Genomic DNA, 18,106 nt, shown 5'->3' with positions numbered 1-18,106 from the left:
TGGTAGAAAGTCATTGTTGGACTAGCTGGGCCAAAGCCTGTAAGCCATTCTAATAAATTCCCTGAATAGACAGATGATAGATAGATAGATAGATAGATAGATAGATAGATAGATAGATAGATGATAGACAGACAGATAGATAGATAGATAGATAGAGATAGATAGATAGATAGATAGATAGATAGATAGATAGATAGATAGATAGATAGATAGATCGGTAGACAGATGGATGGACAGACAGGCAGGTAGGTTCATTCTACAACTTCTGTTCCTCTAGAGAACACTGACTAATGTGCTTGCCTTCCAGTGAGGCTTCCCTAAGGAATATTTGAGATTTTGTAGTTTGGAGGTTGTGGGGGGAGACAACAGAGGACAGAGAAAGAAATGGGCTGCTCCATATGTTCGAGTCAAAGGTGTCCCTCAAATGACTGCACAGGTTCAAAGAGAGCCATCCGAGGCATGGAGTCAGCTCCGTGGAGAGACCTGTGCGCTGAATGGCAGGCAGCTTTACCGAGAGCAGAACTAATGTTTGATTGATGAGCCGTGAGTAAAGAGCCAGAGTGGTTTCCTATTGAGCGCTGAACTACAAAGGCTCGACATTCACGTTGTAATGAGGTTTTAATGCTCCCGCCTCTGTGTTTACTCTCTAGAAATGCGGACTTCAGTTCTCAGGAAAGCGGTTTCTTCTTTACTTTTTCTATTTTTCGCCACCGTTTGTCAGCATCCTTTTGAATATTTAAATGAAATATGAGAGTTAAAGGAGATCAAATAAAAGAGCAAATATAGCCACCTCTGGAAGAGTGCTGTTAGTGCTTTCAAATCCTTATCATCGGTGGATGGAAGATCAGGAGCGCCCAGACCTTCCTAAAGAAACCCACAGGGCTTATTCAGCCCACAGAATACTTGTGGGCTGGCAAACTGGCTCAGCAGGTAAAGGTGCTTGCCTCCAAGTCTGATGGCCTGAGTTCAATCCCCGAATCCCACACTGTGGAAGGAGAAAACTTAGTTGTCCTCTGACCTCTATACATGCACTGAGTCATATGTGCACGCACGCGCGTGTGCGCGCACACACACACACACACATGTATGAAATAAATAACAAATGCATGAAATACATAATTGTTATAAAAATTTTAAGAATTTTGTTATCAGCCAAACCTGGATTCAAGTCCTGACTTAATATTCAATTAGTACTAGGACTTTGGGCAAATTTCTTGAACCCTGGAGACTTCAGCTTCTTCATTTATGCAGTGGAGGGGGGGTAAATACCCATCTTCAGCATCACCGTGTGGGAAAGGGACCGCCATTGTCCTCAGCCCTGTATCCAGTGGTATGTCCACAGGGCTCTGATGGATAACCCCAAAGCCCTGGTCACACAGATGGCCCTGGTTAAACTCTGCAGGTCATAAAACAAAAAAGTGATAGATGGAAAAAATGACTTATAGGGAGGGAAGGAGGCTAAAAGGCTCTCAGGATGGGGTTCGGAGAGAACACGTTATGCATGTAGGTATAGAGAGATAGTGAGTTTATCAGTGAGCCAGCTCAGTGACTATGGTGCTCACCTCAAGCCCCCAGGTAGGAGGAGAGACCTGGCCTCAGTGTTAGGCTCTGATTTCCACATGTGTGCTCACAAAACAAATAATATAAAAATAAAACAATTACTACATACATGCACAGGGTTGTCCGAGAATAAGTTGAGTAAGTTGCTCTTTTTTTTTTTCTTTCGGAGCTGAGGACCGAACCCAGGGCCTTGCGCTTGCTAGACAGGCGCTCTACCATTGAGCTAAATCCCCAACCCGTAAGTTGCTCTTTTTGGAAGATTTCAGCGCATGTAAATAGTGGTCTGAGAGCTTTGTTCAGATTCCCAGCTAGCAGCATAGGTGCCACTGTCAGATGATGTGGTCCAAGAGATCTGGGCTTCAAACTGAAGCTCTCGTCGTCGAGGAGGAGAAACAAGCTTTCTTTGCTCTGTCTTATTTTATTTTTTTTTTAAAAACTATATAACTTTTTTGGGCTGGAGAGATGGCTCAGTGGTTAAGAGCTTTCCAGAGGTCCTCAGTTCAATTCCCAGCAACCACATGGCAGCTCACAACTGTAACTCCAGGGCTCTGACACCCTCACACAGACACACACGGAGGCAAAACACCAATGAACATTCATATACGTGTGTGTGTGTGTGTGTGTGTGTGTGTGTGTGAGATATACATGTATATGTATATGATGTATATGTATATGTATGTGTGTATGTGTATATATATGTATGTGATATATATGTATATGTGTATGTGTATAATACATTATATATTATATATAAAGTTTATTTTATGTGTATGAATGAATATTTCTTGTATACATATATATTTAATCACACCATATGCATGCCTAGATGCTGTCAAGAGAAGGCTGCAGATCCCGTGGAGCTGGGGTTATATATGGTTGTGAACCACCATGTGGATATTGGTAATTGAACCAAGGTCCTCTGCGTGAGCAACATCTCTCTGGTCCCCTGCCATATATTATTTGAAATGTTCTTCAGGGAAAACATGAAAGCAAGAATGGGAGAAAGATCATATGAGAGTTTGGAAGGATCAAAAGATAAATACAGCACATCAAAAGGTTTTAAGACAGAAAGCATTACCAGTATATTCAAATATCAAGTGTGATGGCTGTGTCAAGTGTCAGCTTGAAAGGATCTAGGTGCACCTAGAAGACTTGGGCACACCTGTGAGGGGTAGTCTGGGTCAGGTTAGTCTCTTGGGATGACTACAGAAATTATTCTGATCACATTAACCGAGGTGAGTAGACTAGCCTGCCAAGGGTGGCACCATTCCCTGGCTGGGGTCTTTGTGTATAAATGGAGCTGGCTAGGAGTCAGTCAGTCAAGTTTCTCACTATTTGATGTTGCACTGTAAACTTGTATCACAAAGTTAGTGTCTTGAAACAAACACCATGTGAAACTTTGGAATCTTAAATTCAGGCAGGGCTCAATTGGACAGTGAAGAGAGTCACAGATCAATGAAGATCCAAGGAGAGACAGGGCCATGGAAATAGAATGGGTCAGTATCTGGTCTAAATCGCCACACCGTCAGGCAAAGAAAGGGCAGTGGGGTAGGGGGCAAAAAGAGAAGGCAGGAGTGGGGTGGCGGTTAAGTCTGAAAACATGGTAAGTATTTTGAGTTTTCTTCCGCATACAGTGTGAAATCCCCAGAGAGATTTAAACAATGGAATTGGTGGCCCTCCCTGTTCCATAGAAACGTGTGACAAGCTTCTAAACCTGTGTCTCGCTCATTGTCTCTTCTCATTCTCCTGGGGCCTGGGGCACCTCTGTGTCTGCTCACTGTGGACGCCAACTGCAGCATGCATATGAATAGAGGAAGTAATTAACCATCTAGACCGGCCATAATTGTAGAGCATCCTTGGGTCCAGAATTCTCAGACTTTAATGAGCTCACAAACATCACAGCGGAATTTTACTAAAATGTGGTTTCTGATTCAGGAGATCTCAGACAGCCCGAGATTCTAGATTCTTAACAAGCTTCCGTGCCAGTTCCACGGAATGAACACCAAGGGTTTAGAAATCAGGTTGGGAGTGTGGATGGGGGTTGGGGAGGATAGTTCACTCTGTGAAGTATTTGCCTTACAAGCATTAGGACCTGAGATTTTGATCCTCATAGGCCGCATAAGAAGAGCCAAGCATGGTTTAACCAGCTTGTAAACTTAGCCCTGGTGAGGCAGAGCCAGGAAGATCCTTGGGACTTGCTGATCAGCCATCTTAGATGACCTGGTCACTTCCAAGCCATTTAGAGACACTGTCTCAAAAGGCAAGGTGGATGATGGCTTAGGAATGATGTGGAAGGTTATGCCCTGGTCTTCACATGCACACATGCATGCACATATACACACATGAATGTATGTGGGCATGAATGCACGAGCAAACACACACATACACACACGCACGTGCACACACACACACACACACACACACACACACAAAGAAATCACTCTATGCCAGGTGTTTGAAGCCCTAAGAACAAGAACATGAGCTACAAAGCTCAGATAGAGAAAGATATGGTAGGGTTCATACTGATGCTTAATCTAACAAGCTCTAGAATCACCTAGGAGACAAATCTCTAGACTTGTCTGTGAGGAAGTCTTCAGACTGGTAACTTGAGGTGGAAAGACATACTCTGGATGTAGGCAACACCATTTCATGGACTGGAGTCCTGGGCTGAGAGAGAGAGAGAGAGAGAGAGAGAGAGAGGTGAGCGCCAGCATCTGTCTTCTCTGCTTCCAGACTGAGGATTGAATGTGACCGGCCACCTCCCACTGATTGGCACGCTATCCCCCGTGGTGTACTATATTCCTGAACTGAGCCAAAATGAATCCATCCTTTTTAAAGTTGCTTTTGTTGGTGTTTTGTCATGGCTATGGGCAAAGTACCTAGTGCAGTAGTATATCTCTGTCTGTCCTTCTTACCAGAGAGAAAGCCATCTACAGGCTTCTGCCAGGAGCCAGAGTTAGACGATGTGCCCAGCCCTAAATTCATCAATGCTTGGCCTGGATGCAGCCGAGCTGCTATGAGACAGTGAACAACAGACAGTGACTGCATATGACAACAGGCCCTGTTGCTAATTGCTGTGTGACCATATGGGTACTTTCTTGTATAATAGAAAATACGTTTTTACTAAGAAAAATGCTAAGTTCACATTTCATTCTGTTCACTCAGCACAATACACATGGGAACATCTTGTGGTCCTGCTCTCCTGACGTCTTGTCCTGTTGGGGCACAAAAAAAAAAAAAAAAAAAAAAAAAAGAGAAGGAATTAAAGCAACCCATGAGCTCACCCAGTGATGTCCATTCTCTCAGTCAACAGTAACCGGGTAATCACTGTGGACTAAGAACTGCATCAAGGGCTATGGGAGAGCCAAGGACGAGATGTGAGGCTCTTCCCCTAGGACTTTTGCTGGGGGGATGTAGCATGGCTGCCTAGAACGCACAAAGCCCTCCAGCATGCGCACCACGGAGAGTGACAGCGCACATTTGCAAGTCCAGCACTGAAGCAAGAAAATAAACAAGTCAAGGTCAATAAACGTAGCCAAGTTTTAAGTCAGCCCAAGATGCCTGAGATTATCTCAAAACCAAAAACAAAGCACATACACAAACAATGATGGGTGTGACATATAAAGAGCTATGTGTTATAAGAAATGGAGATGGAGGTGGGTGTGGTGGTGGCCCTCACCTACAACCCCAACATGTGAGAGGGAGAGATTGGGGGAGCAGGGGCCCAAAGCCCTCATATATAGAGTTCTGGTTGGAAGTGAATCTTACCAGTGCCAGTGTTGATAGATGAGGATATATTCTCATCTAGAGAGAGAGAGAGAGAGAGAGAGAGAGAGAGAGAGAGAGAGAGAGAGAGAGAACACGTGGAGGTCAGAGGACAACTTACATGAGTCGCTTCTTTCCTTCCATCAGATGGATTTAAGGATCAAACTAAAGTTTGGAATCAAGCACACTTAACTACTGAGCCACCCTCCCAGTCCCGAGATGAAGGTTTTTTTATAGGTAGGAATGGTGGTAAGGAGAGAGGGGAAAGCAGAACCAAACCAAACCAACAAAAAACAATGAACCTTTCCAGATGGGGTAAGGGCTACACACCCAGCGCCACAGATGCAGGAAGTAGACAGTAAATAGGAGGTTAGACATCATCTAGTCTCTATAATCCAGAGTCTCCCCATATGTGACTGTAAATAACATCAAGTTTCAAGTCATACAGGGAAAGAGAGAGACCAAAAGAGAAACCGGAAAGAGAATTTTGAATGGACGCTGTAAACTTCCGGTGCTTTTGGATTAGACTTAAAGTCTTCCCCACAGGTAGGAATTCAGGCCTGGTGCTGTGAACCCAGTCAAAAGCTGGTGCCTGCTGGGTCAGCGCTCTAAGGACTACTGCTGTTTTGCGAAACCGCATGTTGCCAAACTGCCTTCTAGATATTTGTGCTTATGCCCATGGGTTAGTAGAGCCTTAACCTTGGTCGGAGAAGATGCGATGCTCTCTGTAGTCCGCACCAATTTATGCAGAGATTCCTAAGTGGTCAGAGCGCTTAGAATAAGCACCTACTGAGTGTTCAGCCTAAGCAGAAATCTGTGTCAACCCAATGCTCAAGGAAATCAAAGAAGTGGGGCGGAAAGAGTGACGAGCCAGTGGGAGGAAGGAAGGAGTGCTGTGAACTCCCTGCAGCTGTGGTTATCTGCGTCAGCCTTGCGCAAGTCAGGTCAGCCTTCCAGCAGGGGACGCTAATTGGAGTCAGTGGGCTATTAACAAAAGATGATGTGGCGAGGGAGGGGATGCATTGAGGGCTCTTGGTCCGGGTTGGGGTGCATATAATCGAGATACGTTTACAAGTATAAAATTGTCAAAGAAGAAATAAAAGATATATACTATTTTTTAAAAAATATGCAAGAGAATGTGGGAATTTCTTCAAAATAATGGAAAGTGCAACTGAAACTAGATTGGCTGAGATTTGACCATGGTTGCAGCGGGAGAAGGGGAGCTTCTCTTTAGCATATTGCCTAACTCTGCTAGTGTACGAACTTTACCATGAATCGAAGTGTAAAACTGGGAGGGGACTGGACAGGAGGTCCCGCCCACTGTGCCGGGGCCCCGCCCCCATCTGCTCAGGCAAGCTGCCCAGCCCGCAGGGTGGCTAAACTTTCTCCGCTCCTCTGGGACTCCATTAGTTTTCCACATAGTAAGTGGCGCTTTCTGGTCTTTCTCAAGCTCCGCATATTGTTCAAAGAAGTCAACCCTCGCCCCAGAACAGAAACCGCCAACTTCCCCCACGTTTGGGGGCCGTTTGGGCGCGTTCCCCAGCATATCCTGGGAAAGCGTCCGCGTTGTCATGGCGACGCTCTGAGTAGGTTCCTGCGCGCCCGCCCCGGAACTATCATTTGCAGGGTAAGAGGCTTCGGATTTGTGGCTTGAGTGTCCCAAGGTGGTGGTGGTCGCCAAGCTACTAAAGCAGCGGGAGCCCCCAGGCAGATCCCCTAGATGTTCATCTAGGCATCGGGTCGGGGGTGGGAGCGAGGTGAGGCCCAAAGAAATGATGGTGGTAGGAGTGAGTCTGCGTTCTACCTACCCCTTTAGCTTGGGGTTGGCAAGAAAGAAGAGGGGATTAGCCAGGGTGAGGTCCAGTTTAACTTGGCCCTACCCGAAACACAAACAATGACTGTATGGGACCAAGAGCAGCAGGGTTAGGGGTGAAGTTGGGGTAGGCAATGGAAGGCAGAAGTCGTTGAGGGGGGGTGTTAAGCGGGTTCCCCAGGCTGTGTTGAGGATTGTGCAGCCTTTGCTACTGAACAGGATGCTGGGGAAAGGACGGCCCAACTTATTTCTGGAAATAATTTTTACACAGCTATTATACTGATAACCTCCCCATATCTCTACTTTCTCTGTGTCTTCTTCAAAGCTATGAAACTTCTCCAGGGAAAACAAAAAGCAAAACTCATAAATGTCCATTCTTGGTTTTACCTTCAGTTTCAGGGGATTCTCCAAGCAGCCCCCTGGCTTGTTTGAAGGAGTCACAAGTTATGCATGATATAGAAAATGTGGTGTTGGGAGCCAGTGAGATGGCTCAATAGGTAAATGTGCTTGCTTTGCAAGCCCAATGACCGGAGTTCAATCCCAACAACCGCCCGCCCAAGAGTGGGCAGAAACAACCAACTGCACAGATCTGTCATCTGACTTCCACATGTGCACTTCCTGCTCCCCACCACTCCCACAAAATAATAAAGGTTTTCAAAATGTGGAATTTGTAAAGTTCTGTTTCGAGGCAATGAATTGTCAATGCCAAATGACATCTAAAATAGTAATTGAAAAGAATGTTAAAGGGGGTTAGGACTGTCAACTGAAAACGGTCTCAACCCTGAGTCCTAGGCATACCGCAGGTTTCTGATTGGCCACCTCCAGGATCCATCACCCTTCTACCATCTCCTAGTAGCAGACAGGTCCAGAAGGTGACATATGAATGCCTGTGTCTTGCAAACACTCAATATGTTGAAGGGACCCTTGTTCACATCTCTGCGGATGTGATGTGCAGACTTGTCGGAAAACTTTTAACTGTCAACTCGACACAATCTAGAATCATCTGGGAAGAGAGTTTGAACGAGGAGTTATCTAGATCAGATTGGCCTCTGGCTATTTGGAGGTTGTTAATTGATGTGAGAAGACCTCACCTACTGTGGGCAGCACCATGCCCTAGGCTCTGAACTGTGGAAGAGTGAAGAAAGCTAGGGGGCATAAGGGAATAGCTAGCATGGGAGCATTCATTTCTCTCTGCTTTTGACTCTGGGTATTAATGTGACTAATTGAGTTCCTGTCTCAATTTCCCTTTGATCTGGAGTTGTGAGTCCAATAAACCTTTTCCTCCCCTACGCTGAATTTTTTTTTTTGTCGGGATGACTTGTCATTAACTAGGGAGCTTTCCAAATTTATTAGCCCTTGAGAGTTCTTTCTTTTCCCCTTGGCTGCCCAAGAAGCATCTCAGGAACACGTTTTAGAAAAGCTCAAGAGAGTCATGGGAGAGTTGCGAGCTTGTGGCCATATTGGGTTATGGTGTGTGATGTCAAATGATTAATGAGACAGCCTTGTGTGGGAATGCAGTGTCCAGTACATGAGAGGCAGGCAGGGTCTGAGCCGCAGCACACCATGTAGAGACAAGAGGTACATTTGTCAAAAACCGAGAAGGAATATGTGCGTGATTTCTCATGATAAATCCAGGACTCCTGTTTTTCCTCCCAGGAAATAACCTTTGACTCTAGACAGACAGCTCCATTTTTCACGAGAGATGGCAGCTGTGAAAAGCCCCATGCAGGAACTAAAGAACGCAAATGAACCCTTTGATACGATGTCACCCATCCTCTTGAAGAGCCTGGTGGAGGAGCCCAAGAAGAGAACTGAGGTGCCTAACCACCTTCTGGAATCTAGTAAGTGGGCAGCAAACCCTTGCCTGTGAATTACATTTCCAGGGGATGCAGAGTGCAGGACGCTGGGATTGTGGGTACTGACCTAGCTGTATCACTATGTGCAATGATATACACTACCACTATGCATAGGCTTGTAATAGTTTTTGTTATTAAGACTGGTAGTTTTATTTAGATCTAGCTGCTTAAATGGTAGATTTATAAAAAATAATAATTTTTATTTTCATTTATGTATATGTTTATGTGTCTGTGTTTATGTACAGGTGTTTATGTGTACATGTGTATATGGCACATGTATTGTGGGTGCTTATGGAGGCTATAAGAGCCCCTCAGATGCCCTGGATCTGGAGTCACAGGCATTTGTAAACCATCCAGCGTGGGTGCTAAGAACCAAACTCAGGTCCACAGGAAGAGCTGAAAGTGCTCTTAACCACTAAGCCATTTCTCCTGCCTCTGAACAATAGATTTTTGTCGTAAAAAGTACTCACAAATTCAGTGACTTCCATTTCTTCACATGTTGCTCTTGTCTGTCCCACTGTGTAAGGAAAGTAGGAGGTGAAGCAAGGTACATGAGGCTAGGGACCTAGGTCAGTAAGTAAAGCACTTGTAAGCACAAGGACATAAGTTCAAATCCCAGATCCCACATTCAAAAGCACGGATGTGGTATGCACTTGTAACCCCAGCACTAAGGAGGACTCCTGAGCGTCGGAGATCCCTGAGGCTCACTGACCAGTCAGCCTAGCCAAGATAGGAGACCCTGCCTTACAAAACAATGTGGAGAGTGGCTAACAACCAAGGTTGTACATTCTACGCATATGCACACTCACGGGTGTTCATGCGCACACACACACACACACCACATACACACCACACACACATACACTACACCACACACACACACACCCCCCACATACACACTACACCACACACACCACCACACACCACATACACACCACACACACACACACACACACACACACACACACACACACACTTGACATTTGAATAAAAGAACACTGGCAGAGAAAGCCTGGACTACTCTCTGACCAAGGCTGATATGTCCCAGGCATGTGGAGAAAATATGACTGCTACTCAGATGACCAGAAGCCTACTGAACTGGACTGGAAGATCCTGATCTGTGGTTCATCATCCACCATTGAGCCTCTGACCTTTCCCCAGCCCCATGCACTTCCATTTCCTAAAGTGCTTTTCTCTCTTAATAAACTACTTCTGTTTGACTGCCACTCACGTGTCCCTCATGCAATTCCTTGCTCTGGGATGTAAGAACCTAGAAATCCCAGGGAGCACCCTCCAATGTCCAACATCTGCCTGTAACACCACAGACAATTTCCATCCTCAGCCAGGCTTGGGACTGCCACGCTTCTTGCCTCAGTATCCACACTCTCGGTTTCCCTTCTAGAACCCTCACTCTCACCTCTGCCCTGCTTATTACTCTCAATAGATCTCTGTATGCCGGGCAAAGTCACAGTTCTCACAAGCTTGAGGAGGCAACCTCAGTAGCCTGAGGAGTTCCCCTAACCTTTAGGGGCTTCTCTTGGGCCAAACCAGAACTCGTTTCTTTGACATAGAAAAACTACCCAGTTTGGGAAGCAGGTATATTATATTATTACAAAATATATTTTAATTATAAATTTAACTAAGAAGATATATTTTAATGACGTCTTCGGCACAAGGGTTGAGGGGAAGAGAGGTACTCAGCAGAAATCAAGACACAGGCATTGATGCGGGCAACTCCACATGAGTCACAGGGAGGCACATGAGCCCAAGTGTAGGCGGGCTCCTGGAGGGATAGCCGTGATTAGCCGTCTTGTTGGTCGGAGATGCATATACCTTTTTTGGTGGCTTTCAGGATGCATTTTAACAGGTTGCCAAGAACTCTTTTCTGTCCTTTTGGCTCTCTTCTGGAGACATAACAGGGTGACTCTGGCAATTCTTGGATAGGGTTATAATTTGAGAAAGTAAAATAAGAAACCTCTGGGTCTGCACAGGCAGGCTTCCACAATCCTTTCCTTGTCAATGGGCTTCTGGTGATGTTCTAAGAAGCCTGGGTTTATAGGTGGGAGGGTGGAAAGGCCCTGGGTGGTTGTTAATTTGCCGGACTCTTGCTTCTGTACAGATGAGAAGCTTTGGCTAGGGTGAGGGGCTCTCCTGCCTTTTCATATCCCCCAAGTTTTTCCTGTGTCTCCGTCCCACCTCACCCAGAGCTGCCTGACCTGACACCTTTGCTATCCACGTGTCCTGTCTGACTCATCCCCAGCCACATGGGTCAGTCTGCTTCTCCAGACAAGGGCATTCCACCCTTTCATGCGTATCACATAACCACACAAGCCTCTGGAAAACCCTGTTGCTTGATGGGAGAGGAGAACTACAGCTCTGCACCTTAGGGTCATCCAACAACGTCCTGAAAACACTCTATTTCAGTTCACAGTTGGAGCAGCTGACATGCGGGAAGGTCCCACCATTTGCTGGAGGTGGACACCTTGTGGGGGAGGAGGGGCATTCAGTGGGTGGTGAGCTGTGGCCAGCTCCCCACTGTCATGCTTAGTCACCCCATCTTGGTTTCATTTCCATGCTGTGGTGAACTTCCCTGACAATGGCAACTGAGGGGACACAAGGTCTATTTCAGCTCACAGTTCATCAAAGCAAGGAAGTCAAGGCGGGATCTCGACACAGCCAGTCACATCATGGCCATGGTCAAGAGCAGAGAGAGAATCAATGCACGCTGGTGCTCAGCTGGTTTCTTTTGTACAGCCCAGGACTCCCAAATCGGGGAATGGTGCCCCCTCAGTTTCAGGTTGTGTCTCCCCACATCAAGACAGCCTCACAGTTGTGTCCACAAGGCTAAGTTGTTGTAGTTAGGGCCCGGTGTTTCCTCCCAGCTCCATGCTCCTAGAAATAAGACTCGGACTCAAAATACATTTACAAATACCTTGGCCATATAGCTAGGCTGATTAGACTCTTAACTTAAGATAGACCGTTTATTTTCATCTACGTTCTGCCATGTGTCTGGTTACCTGTGCTCAGGCACCATGCATCTGTCTCCTCACGTCTTCCCCGGCAGATCTCCCGCCTGCCTCTGTTCCAGAATTCTTTTCTCCTCCCAGACGTCCCACGTCTCAACTCTATTTCCTGCCTAAGCCGTAGGCCACAGGCGTTTGAATTGACAGGCGATGCATTCATACAATACACGAGATACTCTCTCTACATTAACTTGATCTAGATTCTAGGCAGTCCTTCATGGAGGCTCTTCTCCCAGGTTAGGTAGGTTGTGTCAAGGTTATAATTAAAACTAACCACACCCCCCAACACAACCACGTCAATCATTCCAGCACCACCTTAGACCTTAGGAACGCCTCTGCTCCACGGGGCTCTTTTGTCAGCTTAAGACAAAACCGGTTCTGAGCAGGAGTACAGCGTGCTGCTTTGCGATCCCAAACAAATTTTGAAATTAGAAAAATATCAGAAATGGATTAGAGTTGTAGCTCAATTGTTAGAGCCCTTGCCTAGCACACTTGAGGCCCTGGCTTCCATCTCCAGCACTGCAGAAATCGAATGTGGTAGCTAGTACACATCTGTAACTTGGCACTGTGGAGTTGAAGGCAGGAGAATTAGTAGTTCAAGGTCGTCCTTTGTCCAGATTGTGAACTTGATGCAGCCTGGGATATAGAAGACCCCAACTTTAAAAAAAAAAAAAAAGGGAAGGAAGAAAAATTAAGTTGAGCGGCTCACTGGCCAGCGCTGCTTGCTTACTAATGACAGGCTGTGCATAAGTGGTGAGTCTCGGCTCCACTTCTATAGAATGGGGACCCTGGCTCCATATTGGTGCAGTTAGAGCTTAGAAGACGCCTACAGGGAGGTTCCAGGTGCTCATGACTCAGAACAAGGAACCAGACAGAAGATGTGGGGATTAGCAGGAGCAGGTGCATTTGAGAGCTAGGACACCTGAATCTTATCTCCAGACCCCAAGGTCTTTAGAAAGCGGGGCATGGGAAACTGCGTGTGTGGTCCCGGTGCTGGGAGGTGGAGACAGGAGAATGAAGGGCTCACGGGTCAGCAAGCACAGTTGAATGAGGAGTTCTAGGGGAAGGTGAGAACCCCATCACTAGAAAAGGGTGTGACTTCCAAGGAAGGACACTCCACCGCAGCACACGTGAATGTGTACACACACACACACACACACACACACACACACACACACACACACAAAGTATACACAATGGGGCAGGGGCAGAGAGGAAAGCCTGCGTGTTTCAAAGAAGGTTGAGGTAGGTCAGAGCAGGGAGAGAGTCTGGAAGCTAAAAGGCCCCGTTATGCAGAGCAGGACCTTTCATGTTACAGTGCAGGCTTTCTCTCACATGAAACTTAACGTAAAGTTCCATCGGCATCTCAAATCTCGGATGTGTTTAGTGTTATAATGTGCCACAAGTCACTGTCAGACACTCTGAAGCGTCTGTATCTGTGCCAGTGGCTCCAGAGGGGAGAAGGGTCCAGCCATTTTAATACCAATATCTATTAACTTTTTGCCAAGGTCTGCTGGACAGTTTAATGTCAACTTGACACAAGTTCAAGTCATCTGAGAGGAGAGCACCTCAACTGAGAAATGCTTCCACAGGGTCAGACTGTAGGCGGGTCTGCAGGGAAGTTTCCTCATTGGTGATTGATAGAAACCCTGCCCTCTGTGGGTGGAGCCGTCCCTGGGCTGGAGGTCATGGGTTCTGTAAGAAAGCAGGCTGAGCGATCCACGGAGAGCAAGCCAGAGAGCAGCACCCCTCTGTGGCCTCTGCATCAGCTCCTCCAGGGCCCTGCTCAGTTTGAGTTCTTGCCTCGACGTCCCTCAGAGCACTGTGACTCAGTAGGACATGAACGCCAAAGAAACTCTTTCCTCCGCAAGCTGATTTTGGCGATGGTGTTTTACCACAGCAACAGTAGCTCTAACTACGAAACAAGGGATTTTTCATATTCTCATTGTGCAGCCTTTATGTAAACATGTGTAACGTGGGCTAGGAAGATGGCTCAGAGAGTAAAGTTCTTGCCTTGAAAGCATGAGGACCTGGATCATGCTTTCAATCATGAACTCACGTAGAACATACACTCAAACCAGCAGCAGCAACAACAACAGCAAAACCCATGTCTGTGTGATATGTGCTTGCAGTCCCAGCACTTAGGGGAGCAGATCCAGGCAGCTCCCTGGGGCTCCCTGGGGCTCCCTGGCCCACTACCCTAGTCCACCTTCTAAGTATCAGGCCTGTGAGACACCTCATCTCAGAAATCAAAAGAAAAGTGGACAGCACATGAAGAATGACCCCAGAGAGGGGTCATTTAACCTCTACGAGCACACACACGAAGACATGCATGACATACGTGGAGAGCGAATAACTTTAGTGGGCAGGAGCATGCATGAACACAGACGAAAGGGAGGGGATAGAGAAGATGACCCAACGAGGGCACTGGCTGCTCTGCAAACCTGAGTCCGTTCCCACCGCTCATGCCAGGGAGCTCTCAGCTGCCTGGAACTCCAGCTCTAGGGGATCTGGCATCCTCTTCTGGCCTCTGTAGGTACACACAGACATAGACAGATGGACACACACACACACACACACACACACACACACACACAGAGACATGTAAAAATAATTAAAAAAAAAAAGGAAAAAGAAGACTCAGTACAGTTTCTTTTGGGATTCAGAATCAATCTTACTGGCAGCTGAAGCCACTGTGCTTAAAGCTCCCTAAAGTAGAGACAGCCCATACGAAGACCTTTTTCAGTGCAGTGCTCGCTTTGGTTGCTCATGACGGGCGTGTCTACCTTCCTCCACAGAGGTTTACGCCAAGCTGCTGAACAACAAGGTCATCCAGGCCAGACCAGGCATAGTCCATTTTGGAGGCTATACGATAGAAAAAGAGCACCAACAGATCCTGGTAGGTACTTGCTAAGGGCACGGAGTTGGAAAAGCATTTATGTTACTAATTCAGATACAGAGCAGGGGCTGGGGAGATGGCTCAGTCAGTAAGGTGCTTGCTCTACAAGCCTGAGGACCTGAGTTCGATTCCCAGCACTACGCCAAGAAGCTGGGTGTGATGGCATTGGCTTGTAAGCCTGTTTGCTAGGGAGGTGGAGACAGACATTGGGGCTTCCAGGCCAGCCAGACCAGGTCATGACCTCAGCCAGACCTCCAGTCATGGAGCCCCAGATAAAAATGAGAGATCTTACTTCAAAAAATACTGGGTGTGGGAGGTGAGATGTCTGTGGTAAAGGCTCTTACCAACAAGCTTGACAATCTAAGTTCAGTCCATGGGGCCCACACGGAGAGGGAGAAAACCAACTCCCACAACTTGTCCTCAGACCTCTATAAGCAATCCATGATTCGCACCCCCCAATAAGTAGATAAATGTAACCAAAAAAAAAAATTTAAGGCAGGGCCCTTGAGGAAGCTCAGCAGGTTAAAGCACTTTCTGCCAACCCTGATGGCCTGAATTTGCTCCCCAGGATCCCCATGGCAGAGTGAGAATCAGTTCCTGGAAGTCCTCTGAGCACCAGGTGCCATGACACATGCTCACCCTCCCTCTAAAGAAGCCTAGTACAATTTTAAAAATAAACTAGAAAACAACTAAGGAAGACACCCAAGGCTGACCTCTAGCCTCCACACACACATGCACACAAGAATACAAGTACTTACACACACACACACACACACACACACACACACACACACACACACACACACTCACACATGGGGTGGGGGAGCACTTAGTCAGAAAGGCAGTTCCTTGAAGAGAAATTAGGCATCAGTGTCCTTGAATGAACAAATCCATCTGCCACAGGAGTCCTCCCAGCACCCTTTCTAGAACTGTGACCCTCTTGTCCACAGGAGGGCAGGGTCTGGGCTTCACGGCGGCTCCGAGGAGGGACTATCTGAACGAGAACCCCTGGTTCCAAAAACTTAACTCAGTTGTTCCAATACACAGGGGGTTGAATGATGTGGTCCCGACTGCATTCAAGGACTGTGTCCTTCCAAACCAGTGTGGTTACAACACCAGGGGACGGGAGGACCCTTTCCTAGGACATCCCAGGTAGGGGTCTCCTGCTCCTATTCTGATCATGCCTGTCCAGAGATGTGTCTAGGCCTGGGTAACAGTGGGCACTCCAGTGTACACATTCCAGAATGTGCCAGAATGACTGATTTAGGCATGACCCATGCTCAGAGCATATCAGAGAGAGCTCTGGCTGCAACCTCATCTTTTCTATTCCTTTTTTTACCATGCGGGTTGAGATTCAGATATTAACATAAACAACATGAGGGGACTGGAGAGATGGCTTAGCAATTAAGAGTGCACACTGTGCCTGCAAAGGACCTGACCTTGGTTCCCAGAACCCATGTTGGGCAGTTCACAACTACGTATAACTACTCTAGCTCCAAGAGATCAGACACACCTTCCTAGCCTCCACAGGCATCCACATGTATGTGCCCAAACCCTGACATACATGTACACATGATTAAAGATACTATCTTTAAGATCAAAGTGTCAACTCTGCCCTGTTGGAGGGCAGCCCCATGCCTGCTTTTCCCCCCTATTGCTACTTCCTCATTGTCCAGCACAATGCCTGACCTGCAGAGAGGAAAGACTCCGAGCTCACTCTCACACCAGGCTGACCTGATGGTTAATTCATTCAGCGAGGACAGTGTGACATCTAAAACGCCACGCCGATTCTATCAGACATTAAAACAAACAAGAAGTAGATAAAAGTACAATATGACTTCATCTTAATAGCATTCTGGGGCATGCTGGAAAAGCCAGTTTCCTGTTCCCATCAGGAAGGCTAAGCAGAAGCCCAAAGCAATTACCTCAATACTCTCATCGAAGGCACTCGTAACTGCTAGAGGTGCTAGGAATAAGTTAGCGTGGGCTCAGCCTCAGAAGAGGTATCTCTGTGGACCTGCTTCTCCACCCACTGAGCTCAGAGGACACTGCTAGAGGGCAGAAAGAATGTAAAAGCCACACAATGGGGAAGAGATAATCTTCTGGACAGGACTTATCCTTGCACGTTTGAACCCAAAGCAGCTGTGGTTGCCTGCACAAGACCTTTGCAAGATCCAGCCAGTAAAACTCCAACAAGGGTTGGACAAAGGCTCTTGAGCCCCAGCTGGGGGCTGAAGGAGCTATAGGCAATTGATGGCCACCAGGGGAGGGAGAGTCAGTTTTCTGTGTGTAGGTTGCTTGTGCCCCAGTAGATGACCTCACACTCATGCACATATGGGCGGCACCAATTTCAAAACAAGTCTTGCTAAACAAGGGGAGAACACTGTTTTACTAAGGTTTCCCCCTTCCCGCAAATCAGTAGAAGTCTTCATTTCGCCAAAATAAAAGGTCTCAATCATCAGCCAGCTGTACCATTTCTTTTTCAGAAACACCAACACCATCTAAAACCTTTCTCCCATTCTTTTTTTTTTAAAGATTTATTCATTTATTATATATAAGTACACTGTAGCTGTCTTCAGACACACCAGAAGAGGGCATCGGATCTCTTTACAGATGGTTGTGAGCCACCATGTGGTTGCTGGGATTTGAACTCAGGACCTCTGGAAGAGCAGTCAGTGCTCTTAACCGCTGAGCCATCTCCAGCTCCTTTCTTCCGTCCTTGGCTTGTTAACTGCAGCTGAACTCAGAGCAAGTGTGATAGCGTTTCCTTCAAGGATTAATACATCCTAGGCTTCATATACTAGATACACAACACCTGTCCTGTCCCAAACCCTGCGGTTCAAGCCAAGAGATCCCTTGCTCTGAACCTTGGTGTTGATGGAGACATAGGTACAGACATGTTGATTCAGGTGGCAGCCAGCTCATGTATGCCTCCCACCCTGGTCAGCTGGAGCCTCCATTTCTTTTCAAGGAGACTCAGGCCCATGCCGACCGTATTGCAGTCTCTCAGAAGGTTCACCGTCATTACATCCCCTCAGAGCAAGGTAGACATTCTGTGGAATGTGGGTAGTCTGATTGCTGAAAATGGTCTTCGTTGTTGCAGAAGATGACAAGGCACGGGAAACTATGCAAATTGCCCACAAGTGGGATGAACTGAGTGCAGTTCATTAACACTGAGGCCACGCAGATC

The 18,106-nt window shown here is 46.9% G+C and overlaps 1 protein-coding gene and 1 long non-coding RNA gene across 5 annotated transcripts in view; one reads left to right on the top strand and one right to left on the bottom strand.

The window, feature by feature from the left end:
- Positions 1-1,116: 1,116 nt before the first annotated feature.
- On the bottom strand, positions 1,117-4,107 carry LOC134481481 (uncharacterized). Its single transcript, XR_010056982.1, has 2 exons — positions 3,275-4,107; positions 1,117-1,396 (listed from the first exon to the last, which is right to left on the bottom strand). It is a non-coding gene; the product is annotated as an uncharacterized LOC134481481 (long non-coding RNA).
- A 2,496-nt stretch (positions 4,108-6,603) lies between these two features.
- The window catches only part of Cfap221 (cilia and flagella associated protein 221), a 70,400-nt gene continuing 58,897 nt past the window's right edge, over positions 6,604-18,106 (top strand). For 2 of the 4 annotated variants that reach the window (XM_039091278.2, XM_039091281.2), the window contains exons 1-3: positions 6,652-6,952; positions 8,795-8,979; positions 14,816-14,916. In XM_039091278.2, coding sequence (XP_038947206.1) covers positions 8,841-8,979; positions 14,816-14,916 — 240 coding nt within the window. In that variant the 5' untranslated portion in view covers positions 6,652-6,952; positions 8,795-8,840. Of the gene's footprint in view, positions 6,953-8,794; positions 8,980-14,815; positions 14,917-18,106 lie in introns of all 4 variants that reach the window. The other 2 variants (XM_039091279.2, XR_005492413.2) reach the window with 2 other exon arrangements.

The sequence above is a fragment of the Rattus norvegicus genome, chromosome 13, assembly GCF_036323735.1.
Source record: "Rattus norvegicus strain BN/NHsdMcwi chromosome 13, GRCr8, whole genome shotgun sequence".
Lineage (NCBI taxonomy): Eukaryota > Metazoa > Chordata > Mammalia > Rodentia > Muridae > Rattus > Rattus norvegicus.
This window is presented reverse-complemented; position numbering and strand designations above follow the sequence as displayed.